The 18,367-nt window shown below is 43.1% G+C and overlaps 1 protein-coding gene across 1 annotated transcript in view; it reads left to right on the top strand.

Moving 5' to 3' along the window:
• Window positions 1–18,367, top strand: part of zranb3 (zinc finger, RAN-binding domain containing 3) — a 69,821-nt gene that overhangs the window by 33,275 nt on the left and 18,179 nt on the right. Inside the window, exons 13-14 of the mRNA XM_084574022.1 lie at window positions 4,316–4,630; window positions 10,350–10,504. Coding sequence (XP_084430148.1) covers window positions 4,316–4,630; window positions 10,350–10,504 — 470 coding nt within the window. The remainder of the gene's footprint in view (window positions 1–4,315; window positions 4,631–10,349; window positions 10,505–18,367) is intronic.

Raw genomic sequence — 18,367 nt, 5'->3', positions numbered from 1 at the left:
CTCTCTTTCTCTCTCTCTCTCTCTCTCTGCAGATGACAAGGACACAGTATAATTCTCACCTGTCAAGCTGAGAGAGAGAAAGAGAGAGAGGGAGAGAGAGAAGGGGGCGCTTCTACTATTGCTGCAAACGTCTCACACAAAGTTAGGAAAAGTTGAGCTGGCTCTCGCTGATATCTCTGACAACCTATGATTGTATCTTGCAAGAGAGAGGGGAGGGAAGTCGTTATGACCTGGCAGACTACAGGTCCACGCTCTTTAAATGTCTGAGATGCATCAGATCGGTAGAGAGGTGATTTTTTTTATTTTTTTATTTTTTAAACTTGGATGTGGTTCACCAGCTGTAAAGTTCAGGTAGCATCAGTTTATTGCTTTTTTTTTTTGCAGGATGCATAATTCATCCTGCATTTTAGATTTCAGCAGTCTGGAAAAACCTGCAGGAAAATCCCACCCCAACAAAAACCCCACCACTCATTATGATACTGTACACTGAAAATCCATCATAAATACAGATTTCACAGCCTGTTCACATGTAATTTCATCAAGTTGGACTATAACTGCTGAGCTGTACAACTACTTCTTAAATGTTTCAAAATGGTAAAAGGTTTCACCGCACCCTTTCTCGCCAAGAAACCCCAGAAAGCGCTCTCTGGAGACTAGAGCCTGTAAACCGTGCATTAATCTCTCAATCAGGTGATTATTTCAGGCAGAATTGCATATGCATTTGACGTTAATATATTCATAACACATCCAGTCCCCCACCTGTCTTATTAAAAAATAAATAAATAAAATGTTGACGCTGCACTAGTGATGCTGATGTCTCTATAGTCTAATACAGGATCTATACTAAGTAGAATTATAAAGCATCTTAAAACGACCCGCCACCTCATCTTGTGAACCTCCGAACACCCTCTTTTTTAAAAAACAAAAATCCCCCGCCACATATTTTATCCTCAGCACCAGCAGCAGCAGCAGATGCTCGATAACTATTCAGCAATCACACTCTCTTCTTTGTCACAAGCGCCACTCTGCATTCACAGCGCCGGGCTGTGTCAGCTTGCGAGACAGGGACTTTAACAACCTGCTAAATTTGTAAATGACATACTGCAGGAAAATAACAACTGTATTTATGGAGAAATCTCTCAACTTGGCACCGCAATCCTCGGGCTTGAGGAACTGTAAGAAAATAATCAAGTCAGAGCCCATAGTGTGACATATTATCCTTTCACAGTGACTATAAAGGAAGCTGCAGTTTACAGACACTAGCGATACAAGGACGTCGGGGCTTTATATTTCCAGCGAAGGAAGAGAAGACCCCTCAGTGTTTGCAGATTTTTGTAGCTTGGCGAAAATACAGGTAGAAGAAGAATAGCACGAGAACCGATGATTTTTATCGGTTAAAATAATGGCTGTGGCTTGAAGACTGCATACACTGTCGTTAACTAGTTTGCAATACGTACATTAATTAATAATGCGCTAACATTTTCAGGGTATGTCTACATGCCCCAGTCATAATCGCTGATCAAACACATGGAATATATGGAAATGTGGCGCAAAGTAGTAAACAGCTACATGTAAACATGTAATTAAAATTCCTTGGATGCTTCGTTGATGTTTTGCTTCACCATGAGAGCAAGCGTCACATCAAGTAGTTAGCTAAAGTAAGGTGTGGCGCCAGATTTGTGTCGGCGTAATCAAAGAAAACCTCTTAAATGTCAAACAAACTACGACTGACCTCGCGTTCACCCCTTCAATCTGTACATATTCTGTTTTAATGCAGCCGAATTCCCAGTGAAGCTCATCTCATTGACGTGTTTTCCTGCTATTTTTCGCTATATTTACATTCAGAAATCAGAGTAGATACAGAGATAATCGTGCCAGTCACAGGAAATCGAGACCTTGCGTTGGTGGGGCAGTAATTGCAACTGTCCTCTAAGGAAAGTAAAAAATGTTGGCAACGATAGCTGCGCCGACAACATCTTAGGCACTGATCTGTCACTCAGAAACTCTCATTTGCCAATTTAGATGTAGTCCTAACAAGAACTAATCTGTTAACAAAATGTCAAGGCGATACTTAACATGATTACACCAATAACGTTTTACTTACGATGACGTTTTTGCTTTTATTCCTCCTTCGTTGAGGAAGTCTCTCCGACTTACCTCTGAAAACGATCTCCTGTTTGGCAGGGACGAGATCTTACTTAATTCCAGCGGTTAAACAATAACAGCTCATATTAATTGGATGCAAATTAAATCACTATCGCGCTATTTCACCTGTAATCCTCCACTGTTTTTAATCAAACTGTCACGGAGTATTAGCCCCCTCGTGACATCTCAGGTGGGTTCGTCTGAACCGCTTCCTGTAGTTGATTTAGCAAACAACCGGGAAGCTTCTGTTGGTCCATTTCGAATCAGTCGAGTCCCTGTGTCTGAAGCTTTTTTAAGGCCAAGAGCGTGGGCACGGTTCAGTCCTTCAGCTCTTTCAATGGTAGACCAGCAATTTGTCTCTCAGCACCTGCTGTGAGAGATGTATTGAGGAAGAGGGTAATTTGGTTATAGCCTCGCTCTCTGCACCTCTCAGCTAGCACTCTATCCCTGTCCTGATTTTTCTACACAGAATTTTCGCATTTTATAACAAAGTCTAGTCAAGTTTGATGTGGCACAGCACAGAGGAGAGACTATTTTTCTTTGATACGTCTTTGTCGCAGGCTGCAGCTGCTTTACTCCCCGCAGGCTGCAAATAAAAGCACTTCCTGTTTAATTCAGCCTCCTCAAGTGGGCTAGTTTTTATGTGAATCCTCATTAGCTTATGTCGGCTCACACGTAGGTGCTTCTTGAACGTGTTTCTGTGGAGTGCGTTTGTGTGTCTAGAGTCGAGGCTCAATTTTGGAAGCTTATCAAAACCGCTGCCGACATAATGGGGCCCTGATGGGTGGGAAAACAAGGGGATTGACTGGTAAAGTCGAGGCGCGGCCCTGTAGGATTCCCCGTTAACATCTTCCTCGGTGGGGACAGCTTAACACAAATTGAGCCGTCTCTCCGCGGACTCTCTTCGGCTTGTTAGTGAAGGGGGGCAGCGGTGGGGCCAGGAGCCCGGAGACTCAGATGACATTTGAGGAAACCGACTAGAGGCTGGCCTTTTGAAGAAACAAGCCACAGAGAGGCAGGATCACTAATTAGCCCTGTGCGTTCTCGAGTCTCACAACTTACTGTCTTGTTAGATTTTGCACCTCAAGTTCAACAAATATTGTGAAAGGATGAGATTTAAATTTAACTAGGAAAGTGCGGAAAGGAAATTGTATTTTTTGAAGAAGTTGTACTCAGTCTGTGACATTTAACTTTGGTTATAAATAACGCTGCTCTTTTAGCTTTAAGCAGCAAATCTGTCTGTTAATTCCACCTTGATTATATACATCAGCTGGAAAAGTACAATTTTTAAATATTAAGGCTTTGAATGACGACGCCGTAATCCCTGCATTCATTAACTTTTTTGTGCCTTAGACTTCTGCTTGACCTTCACAGCACTACAACGTACTGCGTGAATGAAAAACGACATGAATGGCTTAACAGTGGAGCCGCAAAACAAGTTTGATAGCCAGACTTCAAGGTGCAGTAAGCTGATTCTTTAAAGATCTGCCACAGGCATTCAGCCATTATCAGCTGTTTGAATACCGTTCCTTCCACCCGACTGGAGTGCGGCACAGATGCAGCAATTGCTGACAATTATTTTGTTTAGGTTTGATTGCAAATGATGCAGGCGGGCAATTAACCGAACAATATGACACAAACATAATTCAGTCTCTCTGCAAATAATATTGGTTGTTTAATCCGCGAGCTGGTGAAAGGAGGCTGGCAGGTGTTCCATCTGCGGCTTCCTGCATCACAGCTGATCTAAAGACTTACATTGTCCCCAGCAATACAGACCTCCAGATAGTCGTCAGCGTGTCGGCGACTAGAAGAGAGACAGTTATCTGTGCTTTAAATTCCTCAGATGTATTATCCTCCTTACAAGAGTCTAAAAAAAATTCACACATTCCTCTCCTTCCCTGCTTGTGTCTATACATTTTGCACAATCACATCCTCTAAACTTGTCAGTGAAGGACTTATGATAGCTAATAACATCACTAATGAGCCATATTGAGTTTTACTTTCATGTCAGCAGTCATTTTGTCACACTGCCACACTCTTCAGATGATGGATATCTCGCTCGGGAATTAAACTCTTCAAAGTCTGATTACACTGTGTAACTCGGCCAATAGAGTAATCTTCATCTCTCTCTCTCTCTCTCTCCCCCCTCTCTCTCTCTCTGCTGGCTCAGAGCCACCCAGGCCTCAGCGACCTCCTGCAACTGAGAGGGACCAGGAGTGCGTCGTCCTCTCCGGCTCCGACGGCGAGCCAGAGCTCAGCCGGGGAAAAGCCCTGCCTCCGATATCACTCAAAGGCAAACAGAGCGGGGAGGAGGAGGAGGAGAAGGAGGAGGAGGAGGAGGAGGATGAGCCTCCGAAAAGCAAACAGAACCTAGGAGAAGCAGAGGAAGAGGACAAGCGGCAGCTCAAAAGCAAACAATCAGCGGGAGAGAGAGGCGACAACGTCGCTGGCGTTGGCGGCTGCCTCCCCCCTGACCACACACAGGGTAATCCCACTTGCAATCTTCTCCTTTTCATATCTAGGGAAATTGACTGGTACCGCATTGTCACCTGCCCATATAATGCTGTTAATATCATCCCTTCAAACCAATAAGGGACTATATCTCATTCCATATGGGGCTGGGCATTATTATTCTTACTTCTTATTAGTATCTAGTTGGAGATATTGCCTATTTCTGCACTCTGCACGAGGAAGCCTCTTCAGATATTGAGTAAAACCTCACTAATCTCCACTGACCTGCTTGGGGCACCAATATACGGCACACACAACTTTTTAAGGTTGTTTCATTGTCCTGCGGGCAACTGATGAGCCTCCGATTAGCTGTTTTTTAATAAAGTGGACGGAGGTCTAATTGGATAAAAGGCCCAGTTCCCTCATTGCTCCAACTCATTCTTGAAACACAACCTGCTTCCCCCCCGTCCACTCCGCTTATACGCGTTCATGTCTGTGAATCTCTGAGGGATGTAAGGAAACAAATTCCCAATTACACAGTCTCTAATATTGCAAATTAAGACCTCTGTGTTCAAGTACTTTTGTCTCAAAGGGATACGCAAAGCAATAAATTGCGCTAATTACAAAGAACTAATTACACCGTGTGCAATATGAAGACCTTTTAAAAAAATTGCCAGACTTGCAGAGTCTAAGAAAAGCCTGTGACCTGGGTGTTGCCTCTGAAAGCGTGCAGCGTTGAAGGATGAAAGTGAGCTCGGGGCCTTTTTTATTTTTTTAAAGCTTCTTTACAGAATACTTAACGCAGGAAAGGGCTGTTGCACGAGATATTTCGGTTTTAACTGGCAAGCTGTCAACCACTATTACCCTTTAACACCCAAAGATCAGTGTGCAACAGCTTGGCAGATTCCTCTTGTTGAGGGCCACACACACATTTGACATCTATTAGTGCCCAGATTGTCAAGTGGTTAATTTCCTGTCTCCAAAGCTACCTGCCCCCCCTCGAAAAATGGTCTAGCATTGACTCCCACTGCAGCTTCCCCTGCAGCGCCTTCTGTACTTAGCGCCCGCCCCCTACTCTCGGGCGAAAAAAAAAATACTAAAGGTGAGCGAACGGCCTGCTTTCTTCTATTTAGACCAACTCTGGGGGAGCGATAAAAGCCAGAGTGTCGATCAGAAATGGCAGCACTAAAGAGACACTGCTGGATACCAGCTTGGCCCCCTACGTCCCCGTCAGACATGCACTTTTCCCCGGAGACGATTAACATCCATCTCGGGGCATGTGCAAAAGTTTTAGCACTGTATTAAGAGGAGTCCTGCGTGACGATTACTTTCCTAAAATCTGCCGAGTGCAAAAGAAAACATATTTATGTCATCTATCTATCCTGTTGTTGGTTAGTCAGTTTGTTAGTCGCATGCTGTTGCCGGTTTGTCTCCGGCAGTGTGGGTCTAATACGAAACACAGCGGTTGTCCAATAAAAGTGACCTATGGGGTCAGGAGCGGTGCCTAATGATTTTCCTCTACCTGCCTGTGGTTTTAGAAGGCAAACCACAGAGCTGTCGGCCGCCCCCAGCTCTTGATTGCTCTGAGATTACTTTCCTCACAGCACAGACAGGCAATCACTCCTCCTCCACCTCCCTCTCTCCTTACTGTCTGTCGCTCTCCCCGTCGATCTGCATGGCCCAAACATTTAAAGACTGATTTTTATTTTATTTTATTTTTTTGTGGGGGGGGGTCAGTTTAAGCGTTGCAGCAACATCAGCTGCACCAAACGTCTTCATACTTGCTTGAAGAGCGCAGTTAGAATTGAGTTTTTTTTTATATATATATCTTTCTTTTGTTTCGATCCTGCAGAAGATGAGATGACTCAGTCCAATTAGGCGTTGTTTTCTTTCTCTCGCAGTAAAATAACAGATAAATCCCTTGGGGTGTTTTGAAGGCACTGTTCATACTGTGTAAGTGACAGTCTAATAAGACGGCTTTGTAAGATGAATTGCCCCCATCGTATAAATGGCCCACTTAATGCAGCTGGCGCGTTCCGCCACTGCAAACAGGGGAAGGGGGGGGAAAAAAAACTGCTTACAACAAATATAGGGTGCACACTGCAGAGCTGCTAGGTTTCATTACAGATGTAGCAGGATAGAAGGATGGATGGGATTTCGTGAAACGCCAGTGTCCTAAAAATGTTTTGGTTCCAGGTTTGTAGCTCTGCAGAATGCCTCCGTCTGGTTATCTTGGTATTTTCAGACACTAAGTGGCCCATTCCAGCCGAAGCCGGGGGTGGAGGGTGAGATCAGAACAATGTGTGCCAGACCTAGGAAAATTGCACCTATGAGGTCGGCAAACATGGAAATGAAAAATATCGACTTTGTACAGCAGAGGTCAAGGAGAGGAAATGACTTATTAGAGTGATCTCACCTGGAAACTTGCATCACAAATGTCAGTGAAAGCAGTGATGGCATGTAGCTGCGAAAAAGTCAGGAAAATAATATCAGCGTGCGTGTGTGAATCACTGACAGTCACTTAAGAGTGATAAGAACAAAAATGGAAATGTTTCACATCATGAAAATAGGGTGTTTGAATGACTGAGAGCAGCGTGGTGCGTGTGACCGAGACTGAGGATATATTGATAGAATAACTTCATGCTTAATTTGTTATTTATAAAAACAGAAACAGGCCGACTCAGTCAAATGAAAGAAAGGTTTCCTGATGTTAATGTCACCATTTGAAACATTTAAATACTACTCTGAAGCTTTACATGCTGTTTTATCCTTCTACTATGATATATTTCAGTGACAATGCTGTACATACTGTCCCTGTACTGCGGGACATCGACTCCGTGACCTACCTACGACGTAGCCTACGTCGGTGCGAGCCATTTATACTTGTGCGCTCGTCAGTCTGGCCACCCTTTCAACAATAGCGACTGAAACTTGCGCCAAAATTTCGTTTAGAGACAAGTCGTAGAAATGTTTGTGTCTCCGAACCTTTCCTCGATGTGTTCCATCTTTATTTGTCCAAAATGATCAATCCGAGAACTGCAGAGATGGAGAAGCAGACAGAGATATAAAAAAGAGGAAACACGCGACTACCAAGCGGACAAATCGTAGCTCTAGGGAGGTGCGTGTCATCTATGGCGCTAGGGGTCTACATATGCTCCGCGCTGTCGCCGTAGCTACTGCGTCAAATTGAAGGCTGCGGGATTCAAACGCCGATACCCATCTCCACATGTGAACGTTTAACTCGTTGCCCATCGCTTTGTCGCCGAGATTTGGTCGTTAATGAACATACCAGACGTCGGTTACCTAGGTAACCCTCAGTAGGTTTCCCATCCCGAACGTTTCTGAGTGAAACCAGCATTAGTTCAACTTGTCAACCTCCCTCTTTGTGTCCCCAAAGACCATGGTCTCTTGTCACCACATCGCTTGCAAGTCTCTTCCTGTGTGTACTCCCCTTAAGAAAGGAAACGCTTACAACATGTTCCTCTTGAATCCACGGCATGCACTCGATTAGAAAACCGAATTTACTCCAACAGTGAAATGCTGCACATCCTCAAAATCGGCAACAGTCTACATATGTACATATTTCCCAAGCCTAAAAGACATGTAATTGTTTATAGCTGCTAGTATGAAGTGCATTAACGCAACTTTAATAGACACAACTGGAACGTTCTTCTATGACTTAACCCTCGTAGTGTTAGGCTGACTCTGTCCCACACCCGCTACAGATCCAGTGCAGATACAGGAGGGCACTTGTTCAATGGCGACTCTCTTGTCACAGACATCAACCTGTGTCACTATTCCCCTCCTCCATTAGCGATCCAGATGGACACACACACATTCCCGCGAACAAACGCCGCCGACGAGGCAGACAACTGGCCACGCGAAGTGATTTAAGGCGAGCATAATCACAGTGTTATAGGTCATTGTCTAAATGAAGCGTGGTCGAACAGCGGCGGTCTCATTTCCACCGCCTGACCTTTTCTTGCTAGATGCTGGCGGGATGAGCGAGCTACATGGCTGACATTAATGACCCGCTTTCTCTCTTCTCCTTCTCGGTTTCTCTCCTTCTGTGACTGTCATTTTATCACTCCTTTTCACTCTCGAGCCGAGTTCCCATCCTGTTGTTCAGCAAATTCTTGTGTGAACTTGTGAAAAATAAATTGGCCAGTTTCTGTCAAAGGAACTGGGCTTTCTCTGTAGCTGCAGTATTATACAACATTGAAGGAATGGCTTTGCTTTTTGTGAGTGAGATGAGAGGATGAATCTCAAGCTGAAGTCTTTGTGTTACAGTAAATGTGATTAGCCTTAATAAACCCTACAGACACACATGCATATATGACACAATACTATTCAATTTTTATAATTTCTGTTCATTTATTACTAAGGAGCAGCATTTTATCAGGCATAACATTATGACCACCTTCCTAGTATTGTGTAGGTCTCCCTTGTGCCTCCAAAACAGTTGTGACTCATTAACGAATAGACATGGGCCTTCTGAGGGTGTCCTGTGGTGTCTGGCCACACAATGTTGTTAGTGGGGGGCCTTTAGGGTCCTGAGGGTTGTGGGGAGGGGCCTCTGTGGATCAGGCTTGTTCCAGTGCATCCCACAGATACTTGATCAGTTTGGGATCCAGTGAATTTGGAGGACAGGTCAACACCTTGTGCTGTTTTTCATGTTTTCTTTTAGCTGTTCCTAAAGCGTTTTTGTGTGCGTGTGCCTATGTCAGGCTGCATCCTGCTGGGAATGGCTGCTGCCATCAAGGAGTGTCATTGCTATGGGGTGGGGGTGCCTGGTCTGGTCTAGGTGGGTGCTACATGTCTAAGTAACATCCACACCAATGAATGCCAGGTCCAAAAGTTTCCCAGCAGAACATTGAATTGTCACAAGATGGTCAATGTTATTCACTTCTCCTGGTCATAATGATGTGGCTGATCGGCTGATTCTCCATTAATAGCCTTGCTGGCTACTTTGCTTACTTTAGACCCTGCAAGTACTTGTTGACTGAGCTCCTCGGACCACCTACTCCACCTCAAGGCGGTGTGGATAATCCTTAACCACCGTAATGCACATCCACAAAAAACGTCAATCTCCTTATCACACTCTGTTAAGGCAATATTTCCCAAAATGTCAATACCTCCTTTTGCAATCGAACTCGGGGAATAAAAATACTTCAATCAATCATCTTGACAAATTATGACTTGCTGTCTCTCCCACGTGCTGTTCAAAAAATGAGCCATGATTCTGCAAATGCTTTTCTCGCTGCTTCATTTAAAATTTCAGATATTAGTAATTTATTGTGTTTATTTAAAACAATCCATTGCTGCAGCTTTGGGACACATAAATCAGGAAAGCAGCCAGCGTTGAGGCCCCCCCACATGTTGGTTGGTTGTGATATCAACTTGTTGTATCGACTTTGATTTCTATTTATATGCAAATGTCACAGATAATTACTTCAACATTTTCATCTCAGGTCCCATAATGAAATGTTTGAAAGCAATAACCCTAAATAGAAGATGGTTTTTCCAAAACATCTACATGCGTCCACATTTGAATGATCTGCCACAAATGTCATATCTTCTCGATATTGTGTTCTGTATAATAAGTCTTAAAAGCTGCAGGAGTTTAATGTCTCTTCCACTCATTGCATCACCAGAAGAGCAAACAGAGTACCAATAAAGATGTGAAAGCCAATAATGAGCCAATAATATATGCTCAGCGAGATATTAGTCAGCCTCTTCCTCTTTCCCTGCAGACCGCGGAGCTGTGGCGTGTTTATCTTCTGCTGCCGATGCTAATGACGACGATGAGGGCAGCGGTGGAGAAGACGGCAGCACCGCCCATCCCGTCTACCCGGGCCTGCAGTTCTGCGCCAGCCAGTACACAGACCGAATATATCTTTACTCCAAGGTACCGCTGCCTGTGTGAGCGTTTGATTGTGCATATTTGATCATAGCCACGGCTCACGAGGGGGCCAGAGATGTTTTGCTAATGATTGTCTTTTCCTTTTTTTCCCCCCCCCCTCAATGTTGTGAATAGGCGGTGCAATTACGGGAAATGTTGCAATTGCCTATATTGTCCAACTGTGCCTTAAGTGCAGTTTGCAGTGAAAGGCGATGTAAATCCCAAGTGTTTACCTGGCACTGAGCTGTCTTGTTTTTTTTCATAGAAGTCTTTTCTTCTTGATCTTTCCTCAGTTCACCTCGTTTGCCCCTCACATTTTGACGAGTGGGCTCCTTTAGTCAGAAAGTCCATGGCAACGGCGTGGGTGGATATTTCTTCAGCCCGATAATAATAATTCAGATTTTAGATTCCAAGGACATATCTGAGCCCGCCGTTTGCTTTATGTTTACACCCACTTGGGCCAAATGTGTGCAGAAAACAGCCGTTACTTGTTCCATTGACTTCTATCAATTTCAAGGGACCCTCCAAAGATGATGATAATATGAGTCAGGTAACACATTTAGATTTCATTATGGGGTGCAATTCAACCGATACAGACAAAAAAAAAATACCTTTTCACGCAATTAGTCCTGCAACCAATCAGCAAATCTTTGTCAGGTTTCCAACGGAGTGACAACTTTCCCCAAAAAATAGTTTTGTGGGTAGTTTCCAGGCCGCTAGTTTAGAGGCGGACGTCCTTGCGATGGATTTTCACCTGAAGTTTCAAAACACCATAGGTTGTGTCTGTCTAGCTGCAAGAGAAAAAATACATATATAAACACCGTGGGCCTATTTTCAAGACGCAAACAACAAATAAAAGAGACAAAGCAACACATTACGTGTTCTTTACAGTTGTTTAGTTCAATTCGCCATCAGTAAACTCACATCAACAAGTGTGCAGCACAAACACTCTTCAATTTTTCTTTTGTAAGCGTTTCCTTCCTTTACAAGTAAATATAAGGTGATATCATGTCACACGTTTGAGCGCTCGGTGTTGAATAATTAAATTAGCTGTTATTTCTGCAGCTATTTGAAGATGCTAACCTTTCTTGTGTGTTTTTAAGTGGGAGGAAATTAAAAACCTGTCTGATGTTATAATTTTTATTTCAGTGTCTCAAAGCAATACTGATTAAGTAAAAAAAAACAAAAGGGCAAATTGAGGTTTGATGCCCACTCAAATGTTCTGTTCCAGTAAAAAAAAAAAACATAATTAAATTATTTCCTCTTCTTCTTTAATTTTTATTTTTTTGAGATCAACAACTCTTTTTCAAGTTTGAGCTGCAAATAACGATCCAGTTATAAAAATAAGACACATCCAGTTCCTCCACTCATTGCTAATTAGCAGACAACACAGATGTGAGAAAATAGTTTCAGGCACCGCGAAGAGAGTCTAAAGTCTAAGAGTGAAAAATGCTCTGAACTAATGGTGACTGAAAGGGCAATCAACTTTGATGAGGGCTAGAAAAATATGCTATAAGGTGGCATTAAAGATTTAGCGCGGTATAAAGAAAACGGAAAGACCTTGATGCTCGATACAATTCTTGATTTCCTCCTAATAACAGAGGAGCCTGTTTGAGTCATTTCGCATGTTTTTGTTCAGTTCTCTGGGATTGATTGAGGCTGTGTGGTAAAAGGTGAAAGAAAAGCTCTTCAAACCCATTTATATTCTTCTGCTCAATACAAATTAAAGGTTTAAGAATTACGAAAGGATTACCAATACAATTTAACAAGGAGCCCCCCCCACCCCATCCACCCCACGTCATCTCCAATCCTCCTTCGAACTTCTCCACTTTCATCTGCAATCTCCCAAGAAGGTGGTCATCTAAGGATTTCATCTTGGTGCACAAATGTCATCTTTAAAGCAGCAGTTTTAAATATGAGGTTTCCTTGTACTGCTCTGAAGGTCTTCTGTGGCGTTTGAGGAGCTTTGTCAGGTATGAGAAAATAAACCTGATAATGTCATAGTAATGTCTTCGGGGTTATCTCGGCTTCAGGCGAACAAAACGTTTGAACTTCAAACTGAGGACGGGTGTTTACTCCGTAGAAAGGATCCAGTGAAAGACGCTGCATTTGAGAGTTGCATTAGATCTAAATAGCCAGCCCGACTTCTTCTGGTTTCTTTTTGTTTTTTGGTGAATACGTGCTACTGCCACCTGCTGGTATGGGAAGGTATTTTCCTCTTGCACTGTTTGCCATTGGTTGACCATTGCAACTTGAGATCTCTGTGTTGCAGACCAGTTTGGGCATCTTACAGTACCCGTCAAAAGATTAAGAAGTAATATTTCAAGGGGAACTACTGTTTTTTACAACCTGGACCTTTATTTCATAAAATACAATCGTTTACTCACCCATATAACTTTAGTGTTATTTGAAGTCGTTCAGACGATATAGTGGGAGTGACTGGGGCACCGAAACGCAGCCTCTAAATAACGCATTATCTGCCCCGAAACTTGTTCATTTCACCAATATTTTGTTATCATACGCTAGTGCTATTCCCCCTTGAATCCGGAGTTACCTGTTATCAGCCAGAGAATACCTATGAGCCAGAGAATACGGATGAGGAGCTCGTTGAAAGGAGGATGTGGAGGCAGAGAGAGGAACAGCTGGCCAAAGAACAACAAACTGGACTCAACGTGGCATAGCACTAGCGTATTATAACAAAATATTGGTGAAATGAACGAGTTTCGCGGCAGATAATGCGTTATTTAGAGGCTGCGTTTCGGTGCCCCATTCACTCCCACTATATGGATATACGCGGATGTAAATGACACCAAAGTTACATGGAATATGATTATATTTATGGTTATATGAGTATACGATTGTATTTTATGCCAGAAATAAGGTCCAGGTTGTAAAAAAACAGTAGTTCCCCTTTAAGAGGCATTATTAACCCTGCTATACATGGGGTTGTGTCTGGTTATGTGACAACTACTGGACAGAAAAAAGATTGAACAAAACAACAGCATGAGGACAAAACTCTCACTTGTCTCCCAACTTTATGGAAGCTCAATACTAAATCACCAGAGTCCCTCTTTAATAATACTGTTTTCTGTGTTCCTGACTGACGGTGACTAATGATCGCTAAGATAGCCCAAAAAAAAAAAAAAAAAGAAGAAGCGAGCACCTTGCCCTGCTCTGTTCAAATAGTGATGAACAACAACAACAACAACACTGTCTTCCCTGACAGCGCTTCAGGCCGCTGAGGGAACAAATGATAGATCAGTCATAAACGTGTAGATGTCCCCTAACAAGCTGCGGTCGATTCATTTTGAAAGAGCTGACCAAGACATTGCAACAAAAGGCGCTCAGCCAGAAAAGGAAGCAGACCTGCAACCAGTCATGTTGTGTTTTAAATGAACTGCAGACAGTCCCCCACAGAGGCTTCATTACGCAATCAAGTAAAATGTTCTTTTAGCTGCTTTCAAGGCTCAACCTTCTCCTGTGCATTCTTGCCACTCCTTTTTGAGTGCCACTTGCCAACAGACCTCAGTATTGATCGCACTCTGATACTTAACGCCCTTTTGTTTCATTCATGAGGGATCAAACCCCTTTCCCAACTAAAGCAGATAAGAGACAAGAGGGTTTTACATGGAGAAGACCAAAGCGCCGAACTGAATCACCAATGGAATATTACCCTGACGGCAATAGGCGAGCGTCATGCACGCGTGGCTGAGACGATAAGCCGCGGAGATAAATGTCCCCCGCTGTCGTTTAAATGATAAACTGGAGGAATTCTGGCTGGAAAGCTGTCACATCGGGATAATCCCGGACCAGGCGTAGAATTCACACGGGGGTACCGCTCAGAGCACAATCAGAGGGAGATTTGTCACTGGGGTTTGAATGAGAAACATTGAGTATTAGGAATTTTATGTCCATTTTCAACACATCAAACTGTTGTTTTATTCAAGGATTTGCTGTCCCACCTCTCGGGAGGGCGGGTGCTTTGTTTCCTGTCAACACCCGGAGAAGCAGATGTGTGTGGTTTACAATGTCAGGATGATCCAGACACATTTTATGATGTGCTTTGCTGAGACTCCTGAAACTTGTTCTGTTGTCACTTCTGTTGTGACAAACCCCTGAAATACTCATTGAATGGCACAGTATTATCACAGTCTATACTTAACGGTGTTATTCTGAAATGAATAAACTTGAGATGCCTTACGCTGCGGAAATAATTCATGCGAAATCTTCCCTGACGATGAAAAGATGTGATGATTTAAATAGGTCTGTGGATAGTTTTGTACGAGGAACCTGTGAGGGGAAACATGGCTGCTTTAAGGAAAGACAGCTCACCGTGTTGCCGTGTGTTTTTTGGGCCGCTTGATTTGACAGACTCTGTGATCAGTGCTTTGTGACATGCGTTTTACAGTCTCAGCGTGGCAGGATAGTAGTGATAGCAGACTGGAGGAGAGAAAAATGCATCATGAAGTTTACTTACGTAGACACTCCTTTTATTGTCCTGGTTTTATTCCTGTTTGGCAATTTCTTTAGGCTAAAGCTTAGCATTTTTTTGCATAATGGGTCTGGGATAATATCTGTTTGGATGATAAACCACAGAAAGTTTGTGTTAATGTTGCTAATATTCAGAATGAAGGGATTTATGTGGAGTTAAATAGACCTACAGACAAACAGCAGCAATTTCAGGCATTACTTGTGCATTGAACCTGTCCTGCCTGTGGATGGTTAGGATGTCTGGCAACAGGATGTTGTTAGTGGGAGCTTTGGGATCCTGTGGGTTGAGGGGAGGGGCCTCTGTGGATCATCTCTTAGATACTTGGATCGATTTGGGATCTAGTGAATTTGGAGGCCAGGTCAACGCTTTGTGCTGTTCTTCATGTTTTTGTGTGTGTGTGTCTGTGTCAGGCTGCACCCTGTTGGGGTTAAAGGAGTGTCATTGCTGTGGGGTGGGGGTGCCTGGTCTGGTCTGGTCTGGTCTGGTCCACACGAATTAATGCCAGGTCCAAAAGTTTCCCAGCAGAACATTCAATCAATAGTTGGTCAGTGATATTCACTTCCTCAGTCAGTGGTCATAATGTTGTGGCTGAAACTAATAACATGAAATTGATGTATATCTCAGGTCTTTGTTTTTTTGAAAAACTGAAATAAATTACATTTTTTTCCGTTCACGTTTTTTAATGAGTCTGTAAAAGAACTGCATTTTGAAATTGTATCTTAGGAGTTGTGTTAGTGGGGAGGATGGTGTGCCTCCTTTCAGTCACATCTAGCTAAGCTCTAATCCTGCTCCATGCTGTTACAGCACAACCCGCTCCATCGTTCCCCTGACTCTCCATGATATTTATTTTACCATAATCCAAATAAACACTTGGGCCTCTGTGCGCGGAGGTACAGCGCAGGAAAAAACTTCCTAATGTTGATTTGTATCTCCAAATCCATGTGCCGGCTGCCTCCAGGTATTGACCTTTTAGACTCTTTATCCCTTCTCCCCGTCCCTGCCTGTCCTCTCTGTCCACCGTTTCCACGCCTGGCTCTGAAAGCTGAAATTCCGACGAGTTGGCTGGTCAGCTTCTTTCTTGCAAAATGATCCTGATGTTTTGCACACTTGCTGTTGTTTGATTGAAGTTAACACTGAGGGCAAGTGGCATCTCAGGCTTCAAATTGGCAGCAGTTAGTGCTAATGAAGCAGTAATAACTGGGAAAATGTTCTTTACTGTGGTTATTTTTTACAATGATTATGCACTTACCTCCAAGCCTCTGCAGTATGATTACCTATAATTACAGTGAGGTACATATCTTATGGGTATGTGCGTGTTGTTATGCTCATTATTTCTGGTTTTTAATGCATGCACACTGTCACAAAAGAAGCATTTCTTCAAACATATATTAGAATAAGGGGTGGAAAACAAGAGAGATCACTAACAAGCTCCTTGGTTACCACAGGAATTACCATGGCAACCAATAAAGAATAAAGTGTTTCCAGATTACAGAACAAGAATGTAATTGGATTCAAGTTCTGCAAGTTAGTAATTAAAAATCTGATTGCTTGGCGGAAGATACCTAAAGTTAGAGTACAAACTGAGCTGCAGTGCACAATGAAACTAATTGCATGCAAAACCCGGTATTTGGTTTCTAATTACACCGTGGCAGTTTCGGTTTTGTGCCGTTGCTATTCATGTTCCACACAGGACCAAATACATATCCGCCGCGATTCTCATTTAGCACTGGCGCTACACACTAAATCACTTGAGCTTATTTCTGTCTTTAGTTTTGTGTTTGTTAACCGTTTCTCACACGCTGCTGTACACGTCCCCATTAGAAAACAAAAGTCTAGAGCCATGCTAGGGGCTGTGGGGGGCTTTACTGAGGCTTTGAGCTGAATGCAAACACGTGGAAGCTTTGGCCACAACAAAATATTCTCCACTATAATGGCAATCTTGACCAGGCATCTAATTGTCTGTTTAGAAAACCAATGAAACACAACAGACTATGGGTTATTTTCTTTGTATTGTGACCACAAAATATCCAAACTGAGCTAGCTAGCTGTCATATGCGTTTTAAACTGATTTAGACTGATAACAACATCAACGAATGTTTGTGCAACACTTCAGTCACTACAGCAAACACTACAGCCAATGGCGAGTTGGCATATAACGCTCTGCACCTGTGTACCTTGCTAGGAGGCATTAGTCAGCTATTCCCATCTATTAGCTGAGAGGCTAAGAACCTAGGACGAGCTTCTCCTGAATGCTGCTCATCAGTTCGTCTACTGTTTTTCATTCCATATGATCGTGTTGTACTCCGGCTTCCTCCCACCATCCAAAGACATGCTCATTAGGTTTATTGGTGATTCTAAATTGGCCGTCGGTGTGCGTGTGAGTGTGAATGGTTGTCTGTCTCTTTGTGTTAGCCCTGCGATGGACTGGCGACCTGTCCAGGGTGTACCCCCGCCTCTCGCCCGATGACAGCTGGGATAGGCTCCAGCAGACCCCCACGACCCTTAACAGGAATAACCGGGTATAGAAAATGAATGAATGAATGATCGTGTTGTGTCGTTCTAAATATATTTGCAGCCTTAACACTTAAAAGTGTTCCTTACAGGCTCTTTTTGTCTTCCTGGTTTCCACTTCTGCTAAACTTTTGCCATCTGATAAAGTAACGGCACCAGCTAAATAAATTCTCCTGTTGCACAAAGCAGAAAGTTCACCGGCTGACACCCACCTTCACCGACACACGGAGTTAACATTTTATTCGATGGCATCTGGAAGGTTTGTTTGCTATCTGTGTGTGTGCGCCTCCTCCCCCAAATTGTATAACTACAATATTGCCCTGACATTTCTTGTGAAACAATAACTCTGCTGCGTCGTCATTCGCCTCAATAGGACATTCGCTCTGTGGTTCTGTTTGCTTTGGTTACGCCGGTGACTCAGCAACAGAGTCCCACGTCTTACCAACTGTTTGGACAGGAAAAATGTGAGGAGTCGATCAGGAATCTCCAAAGAGGAGTTTGTGCGTTGAGTCCTTGTCTTCTTTTAAGGCTGTCTCTGCCTTATGAGTGGGAGTCAGAGTGGTTTGGCCAAAACTACGTTCCTGGACCAAATTAAATATATTTGCAGCACTGGTGAAACTCTTTACATCTCCACTACCTTGCCGAACTTTCATTACTTGATGCCATTTATTTTACCCTTTTATCACACACATAAAAAAGAAAATGTCCATATGAGTTTTTTGGTGAGTAGTTTAAGAGAAAGCACATTTCAAGAAGTTCTATACTTAGCAAAATGCCCAGTGATACAAGTTTTATTGCAGTTCTCTGCGGTTTTGTTCATAATTTGACACAAATCAAAGAAAAGGAGAAGAAAACATAATTTCATG

Source organism: Chelon labrosus (assembly GCF_963514085.1).
Source record: "Chelon labrosus genome assembly, chromosome: 24".
Taxonomy (NCBI): Eukaryota; Metazoa; Chordata; class Actinopteri; order Mugiliformes; family Mugilidae; genus Chelon; species Chelon labrosus.
This window is presented reverse-complemented; position numbering and strand designations above follow the sequence as displayed.